This window comes from Rhipicephalus sanguineus, chromosome 11 (assembly GCF_013339695.2).
Source record: "Rhipicephalus sanguineus isolate Rsan-2018 chromosome 11, BIME_Rsan_1.4, whole genome shotgun sequence".
In the NCBI taxonomy this organism is placed as follows: domain Eukaryota; kingdom Metazoa; phylum Arthropoda; class Arachnida; order Ixodida; family Ixodidae; genus Rhipicephalus; species Rhipicephalus sanguineus.
The window spans coordinates 97,768,660-97,776,743 of NC_051186.1; the positions used below are offsets into that span (position 1 = coordinate 97,768,660).

An 8,084-nucleotide genomic window follows, 5' to 3' on the forward strand; every position below is an offset into this window, starting at 1 on the left:
CAACGTGGATATTGCCAATACCAGAAGCGGTAAGCTGATATGTAGTGCTTATACTTGTCCCTTATGATGGAGAACGCACGCACGTTTCACGAACCCGTGTGCAGGTGTAGAACAATTTCTTTGACAGTTCTTGAACAACGTCATCATCACCGTGGTCAGTGAGTACGAGCAGCTCGGCATGACTTGTTATTGGATTCCGTCGTGATCGCGGTGACGAGGGGTCCTTGCGTAGTGAAGTATGAGGTATAGTACAGCAGCTGGAAAACGTGGATGCCTCGGTCATTTCGTCGACAAATTGTCTGTCGATAGAGCCGGCGACATGTCGGAACCTGAAGTCACCATTCGCGTTTGTGAGGTATAGGCCGTTGAGCCTGGTAGGTCTGGATAGTGCTAAGTAGACCAACATCAGTGGATGGCGCTTGTCGTATTTGTAGCCTATCCGGGCGTATGTGGCCTACGTAGCCTAGTCTACAAAGCGGCTGTCAGTCAATCTGGCATCATCCTCGGTCAGCATGAGGCCATAGCTCAGCCCCGTAAGAAATAAAGATGACACTGCGTCGTTCTGGCGGACTAAGTGCACTTCACGGTGCGACGATGTGAATATCAGAGGTAACTATCGTTGACGTATTCCTCCGGGGTGAAGCAATGCTTCAATATAGCTTGCTGAATCATAGGAATACAAGTGTAATGTTTGTTAGACTGCTATAAAAAGGGAGCCAACACTGGAACCACAGACGTTAATCTGATATGACGCCTGTATCGTAGGAGTATCATGTAGTATTATTGCTTTCTTGTAAAATTTGATAGCAAGCACCCCAACCACAACCGATGTTGCACCGATATTACGCCTGCATAGGCTGTTTTTCCCAAGCAGTCTATAGACTTGGCGTGGTTTTGTGATAGAATACCCGATTGCCACGCAGAATGCTTGGGTTCGATTCCTGGTGGGATTCTAATTTTCATTCTTTACATTCGTCGGGTCCACGCTGCCGATGTCTGTTTTTCTTAACGCTCTCCCATTTAAGTTACCAATGTCTGTTCTCGCCGTTCCTGGGTAGATATAAACTGTCAATCACCTGTGGCGCATACCTGTGCACCGCGGCCCGTGATAAACGGGTATGCGCCACACGTGTCTAGAGGAAAGGGTTTGACGACGTACGCGACAGGATTTTCATGTGATTCATGTCATGACCCGACAGTCATATTCGTCAAATGCTCTTACCCTCCCATGCCAATTTTGGTCTACACCAAGTTAAGGAGGCGATCATGAGAGCACCCAGACGTAGGCGGCTAGATAGATAGATAGATAGATAGATAGATAGATAGATAGATAGATAGATAGATAGATAGATAGATAGATAGATAGATAGAAACGCTCAAAGTGCCAAAGGTTCGCTAAGAAATGCTTCGCATTTAAAACTGGTTCTCGGACATTTCGTAGGAAGACAGTAATTTTATTCCAATCAGAAAAACAAGCCTAATAAAAATTGCATGTGGCAGCTGCTGGCGCAAGCGCCATCTATCAGGTAAGTGTGTGAGAGTGTCCGTCGATGTTACTCTCTCATCATTCAGTAGACGACTTGGCGGGCGTAAGCGAAAGCAAGCTGCTTGTCCCACAGGAAGATGCCAGTCTTGAAGATGGTGTACACACGGCGCAGGAAGTTCTGGCCGAGCAGCCAGGTGGAGGCACCAAGCAGCTGGTGCTCCTCGTCGACGACGAAACCGCTGTAGCAGGTGGAGTTCACCTGTGAGCATATGATTAAAACCTCGTTAGAGACGTATGTGGGCCTGAATGGCCTATGGTGCATAGAGCTGGCGCAGCGCGTGTCTTTTCCTTAGCACCGTTGAAATTCAGCGGACAAGACAAAAGCAAAAAGGCACGAACGTGCCAGAACGCCTTTTTGTTCTAAGGTCTCAGTTAAGCTAAGAACAAAGAACTTATGAGCATTAGGGCACGTGTTCGCAAAAACATCTTTTGTTAGGTTCTTCCACAAGAGTAACGCTAATTCTAGGCCTATTCTTAGTGTAGGCGGATGTGTGATTGCCATGAGAACTAAGAAAATGAAACCTGAGTGAATTTAAGCCTCGATTATATTGGATTGTCCAGGAATATATAAAGTGCGCAAAAGTTGACAATTAGTTGACTGCTGCGATATTGTCATCCTTCATTATTTCCTGTTTACACGCTACGATTTCACTGAGCTCTGGGCAATCGTCGTTATAGATCATTGCTAGTAAAGCAAAGCCCGTTCAAAACAAACAATGTTACATTTTAGTGAAGAATTAAAACTCAAAAGGGAATTAGAGGTCGCAGCGTTGTAGTAGACCTGACGGGCGTATGGTGACGCTATTGTTTATCGGAGGTCGTTAAAGTCGGCGTGCTTAGAGATCGACAGTATATTATTTTATGGTTTTTGTAATAAGCGGATTGGTAGTGCATTACGTCATTTAATATAGGATGCACAGCTTAAAGCAACATTCCAATTACCTGATACACCGGGAAGCGCTACAGAATAGACCACCTTGAAGCAAAGCATTTAGACGCGTTCAGGTATGAAACCACCTATTCAAGTTTATCTTATAACACGCTTAATCGACAATTGATCGAACATTTCGGAGAAAGGCGTTTTATTTTTTATGCACTTCTTTCGTGGCAACCAACAGCAACACGATAAAAATATTATTGGTACAAATATTTTGCAGAGAGCAATGCTTGTAAAACAAACTTTCATTATCACCATCTTTGTCAGAGTGTTATACGCGCATGCGTGCTCGTGTTGATAATACTCTAGCTCTCGGGAACTCTTTTAAATCGGTGGTAAAGGTGGGCTACGGGCTCACCTGGACAATGTAATCCTGGGGGCGGAGATCGAAGCTCTTGCCGGAAATCTTGATACTGATGATGGGCAGGGACGTGATGTTGGAGCACTCAACGGTGTACTGTAAAACAGGAAACGCAGATCAAGAGGTAACTAAAGTGGCGCAGGCCACAATACGGCAAATTATTAGCGTCGTATAGTAGTTATTTGACAACGACGCGAAACACACGGCGATATTAAACAAAGAAAACTCAAGCTAATGGCTAAATTTGTCCTAATTTTGTCCTGTGTTTCAATGGTGCCATGAAGTCTTCCATGTTAGCTTTTCGACTCGCCTAGCCTTAACATTACTTCAAATTTGCCAGTCATATCGACCCTCACGCTAACTTACCAACCCTGATCTAGGCAAATCACTTAGTAGTACATTTCACATGCAGTAATCCGAACAAGCACGTGAATGCGCCAGTGACAAACGGGGAGCAATTCTAGTCAAGGCGACGCCAAATTGAACAATTTAAACTGTAAAATATGGTTGTTCTACATAAAAAATAAAGGAAAACTTTATCAGTTTTACATCTGTCATCAAGAACATACGCGTTAAAAAAGTACGAAGAAACATTGTGCCCCGTAAACTAATATTAGTGGTATAGCGAAGAGCCGCTAAATGGCTTGCCATGTTAACAAACTCCGGTGTCTCTCGGCAGGTAACTTACAGCGCTGACGTAGAGAACACGGTAAAGGTCCTGCGCATCATACCAAATTTGGGCGTACCGCTCATTGTGTTCTATATATATTATTACTACGATGTGAAAGCCTGTGGTAGCGTTTTCAAAATCCGAGCGCTACGTGTTTGCCCGCACAATGTCCTCACCTCGTCGCCAGAGGTCTTGGAGGCGTTCAGGACCTTGTTGATGGAATCAATCTGCGACTGGGGACCGTAGATGTACGGAAGAGTAGAGACGGGCTTGGCGTAGATGTGTTCGGTCTGCAGCCAGCGCATACCGATCTTGATACTGCGTTAGCAAGTACACAGGGTTCGTCGTTAATAATCGGCACGAATCTAATACCAATCCGCGCAGAGATTGATCCTTTCCCTGGTTAGCGCGCAAGCCAAATTCATACTTGCTGCCAAATTATGGTACGTAAAATCCAGTCAATCGATGCTGGCCAAAAAGCCTTCACTGCTCTTAACCTTGAGAACTGTCCAGAAGAGCAGTTTTCGAACAAGCCGTTTTAAGGTAGGGTCTGAAATGGCTTCATACGTATAGCCGTTTCGCGCTTCGGACCATCACAATTCATTGTATCCATCGTATTGATGCAGTTCAATGTATTCATGCACGGTTGTTCACGTTGTAGCGATCGGTCGTCGGAACGTTTGCCTCGGTACCTGGAGGGGACTGACGTACGGCAGCGGTTCCAGCACCCCTGCAGCACTAAATCCTGTTTAGGAAGCATCTGGTTTTTCTCTCTGCACTGCGCTGTACCTGCTTTTCAGGGCCGTTGTACCTTTTTGGTATTCCCTTTCGATCGCTCCCCTAAGGCGGTAGTGCCTTCTCGCACGCCTCTCGGCGAACCTGCTTCTGCTCGTTATTACAAGCCAAGATACTCTGTGATCTCGTGAAGTGAAAGCGCATATTTCTCGTCTCTGCTAAGCCTAAATCTGGACAAACAATTCGCATCCCGTCGTAACCAAATGCACCCACATCTCATCTAATTCTGAAGACTCTGCAATGTTATAGTTTACCTACTGAGGGCGCATTTATGGTTGGGCGTTCGCAGATTATGTTGTTTTATGGACCTTCTCATCTGAACATCAGAATTACTTCAAAATAGAAAATGTCACCGACGAAAGGTCAGTGCGCATGAATTTAAAATATGAGAAAATAGTTGAAGGTCTAGAGAGGAAAAAATCTAAAAGAATGCATTCTTAAGAAAGACAAGCGAAATGAATGCGACAACCGTTTTTTTGTAACTCACGGAGGCGGGTGTATTCTGAAAGTGCAAACTCAAGCACTCACCCCTGCAGGCGGATCAACCACTCGTCGGTGGTACTCTGAGCGTAGGTGAGCTCTCCCTCGTAGTGCGACGTCTCAATGCCGCCCAGCACGAGCTCACCGTCGCTGCCGTTCAATGTCGGGTGGAAGTAGAAGGCGAACACGGGCTCCGGGAGAAGGTGGTTAATGAACATGTGGTCAAAGATGGACCAGTGCTGGGACAGGTAGCGCGACTCGATGCTCAGACCGACAGAACCGTCGAACTGCGTGCCGTTGTAGATCTGCACAACGTCAATGAAGTGATCAATAAGAAACCCAAATTAAGAACCCAAGCGATTCCTAAATGAAGAAACAATGCTACATTTAACGGTTCTGCTGTTTTCTCACCACAAGCTTGCTCGCTTGTGGTTATATTGTCCTATCGCCAAGTCTATGATTCTAAAGGCGACTGAATAACCTGATTTTGGGAGGAGCACGCGCAGTGGTGTGTTTTAGCGAGATGCTGAATGTGCGCACCAACATATCACACAGTGATAATTTGCGATTTCAGAGTGATTCGACAATTGATGCGCTTCTGTATATTCAACTGTGTTGTCGCCATGTTAAGAGATAGCAGTCATGTTTTGTGTTATTACTGGATACTTTTGTGCATGTGGCATCTTGACGGTGGTGACGAGGGACACTATAAAATGCACCTTCATCGAGTAAAACCCACTTGGTAGTTCAAGACTGGTCCTGTTGTACATGTGTATTTCGTCTCGTCTTTCGATCTGGTTAACTACGCAAATGTCGCACCAGTTTGCCCAGACCAAAGCACTCCTAAGGAATAATCAGTTTTCAAATTGCTGCTGGGGAAGTTCCAGGCTTTTAGCCAAAGTCGCATGGTCTCAAACTGCACTACTGCAACATTCGCTGGAACTACGCGTAATGTAAAATCTACCGAGCTGTGGAGATGTACGGGTAGACTGCATTATTTCGGTTGCTAGCAAATGAGAAAGGACAAGCTTGATCATTGTCTGAGGCGTGGTTGAAAGCTCTAAGTTGATGGCACACTCGACTGGTACTGCGGTGGTAATAATACGCAGCGTTATAGCGGGACCGAGCAAGAGCTAAGCCGTCCATCGGGGAAATCATGCAACCTTCCGCATCACCGCCTCCCTGTTATGGGCATAGTTATCGGTGTGGTAGCGCAACTCGTAGTCAGCACACCTTAGGATCAATGACGGTGGCCTCCACAAAGAGCTGGTCGGTGACGTTGATGCCAGCAACGGTGATGGTTTCGTAGGCAGCCGTTCCAGTGATGGCACCACCACCAATGTACGGGGCGGTCACCCAGATACCATAAGGTGCGTACGTCGAGGACTTGCGGTTGTCGTACAGAGGGCGGTCCTCTGCGAAGCGCAACCAGCAACGGCACACATACGTGAAGGGCTTTCGAAACAATGCTTTTCGGATATTTTTATTTGAACGGGTGCTACAACATAATGTTTGTGCACCCATATTACGTCTGTTAGAAACACCCGACTGGACGGTTGTGTCCACTACTCAAGGACAAATATGTATACCAGCGAGTGACAGCAAACAGATGCAAAGCGGGCAGACCAGCTAACAACATAGGTAGCCCAATGAAATTTCGGGCCTCGTAAAAGCACGCTATAATTTATGAGATTGCTGGCGCATAGGGCGAATGTTGGCGTTTCCGTGTGCACTTTCATGCTACTTATAGTTACTGCAATGTATTTGAAAACAAAATGCGCCCCTTCCTCTTTCCTCGATTTCATATGATTGTGTCTGACGATGACAGGAGTTTACATTACATCCGCTTTATTCGATCAAGGGCTGGTGAATATAGACTGGTTAACAATCTACAGGCCCGACGAACGAACCATAACTTGATTGCATCGTATAAAATAAGCCTGTGCTTAAGCTTAAGACTTCTGTATATTTGGAAAAGGTGTGTGTAACTCGGCTATGTTACACGAAAACGGGTACTCGTACTGATTGGTATTTGTATGGTAAGTACGGATATTTCGCGTCAAATGTTTTCCGCGCTGGTTATACATTTTCTGCTTGTACTCACGGCATTGCTCGACGCTGCAGCCAACCGAGGGCACCCAGGTCAGGTTCGAGGCAGTGTCGAAGATGACCCTGAAGCTTTGGGGAGGAGTTCCGATGGTGATGTTACCATAGTATTGCATCTGCAAGAGGAAGAATTAAGATGAGACTTTGAGCATATGAGAGTTTAATCATGCATTAATACAAAGCCGCGAACGCAAAAACATAAGACGGGGCTAAAGTAAAACACTACTGCTGTTCGAGGTGGCTTTTTTTGGGCGAGGTCACTATTTATTAAAATTATATTATTATTATTATTATTATTATTATTATTATTATTATTATTATACTATTATTATTATTATTATTATTATTATTATTATTATTATTATTATTATTATTATTATTATTATTATTATTATTATTATTAATATTATTATTATTATTATTATGCCCAGAAAAGTTCCGAAACGACGACTTCAGCATGTCAGTGTGATGTCACATGTTTTAAGGTACCCTATGGGTAGCCAGCGTTGCCCAGGTGGCGCGTCTAAAATTTATAAGATGCACCGCACTGGCGAGCTAGCTCGGAAACATTTAGTAATACAGAGCTGCCACGAGGCGTTCGACGGCACGTTTCAACGTGCCCTCACATACCTCGTGGCACGTTGAAACGCACGCTGAACGTCATTCGACACTACCGCGGCTTTTGCTCGATGTGCGTCGTTTTGTAGGTACTTTGGAACGCGCACGACTAGCGAAGATCGGGACACTTCGCTGCACTGTGGCGCAGCGGGCGAGCAGCGATGCCACCGATTATTCTCCGCTGCGGTTTCAGTGATGTGATGTGTGCGGGCGGCTACTTTCGCGAGAGTGTGCTGTCGAAAGGACGGAAGCTGTCCAATGCGAAGTATGTCTATGACTTGGAAGAAACTGTTTTTCGCAGAGAGCGATTGTGACCTTTCGGCAAAGTGTCAAGCACCGCACGACGTAAACTTACAGGTAAGTGCGTTCAAATTGCGCTAGCGAAGCTCGACGGTGTATGCAGTGTACTCGTTGTGCGCCTGCTTTGAAATAAAATTAGTGCCTCAGGCAGCACTGAGAACATTCAGCCCAGTGAGTGACAGCTGTTTTCAGCGAGCATATCACATTTACGTAATCTGTAGTTACAGCTCTCGTACTGAAGCTGTTTCGCTACACGCTTTCCTTTACGGTG

General features: G+C 45.4%; 1 protein-coding gene across 1 annotated transcript; it reads right to left on the minus strand.

Annotated features, from left to right (window-relative positions):
* Window positions 1-1,535: 1,535 nt before the first annotated feature.
* LOC119373383 (uncharacterized) lies at window positions 1,536-7,021 on the minus strand. Its single transcript, XM_037643405.2, has 6 exons — window positions 6,894-7,021; window positions 6,023-6,204; window positions 4,838-5,094; window positions 3,691-3,832; window positions 2,842-2,940; window positions 1,536-1,745 (listed from the first exon to the last, which is right to left on the minus strand). The coding sequence occupies exons 1-6, from the start codon at window positions 7,009-7,011 to the stop codon at window positions 1,569-1,571; spliced, it is 975 nt and encodes a 324-aa protein (XP_037499333.2). The 5' UTR covers window positions 7,012-7,021; the 3' UTR covers window positions 1,536-1,568.
* Between the last annotated feature and the right edge of the window lie 1,063 nt (window positions 7,022-8,084).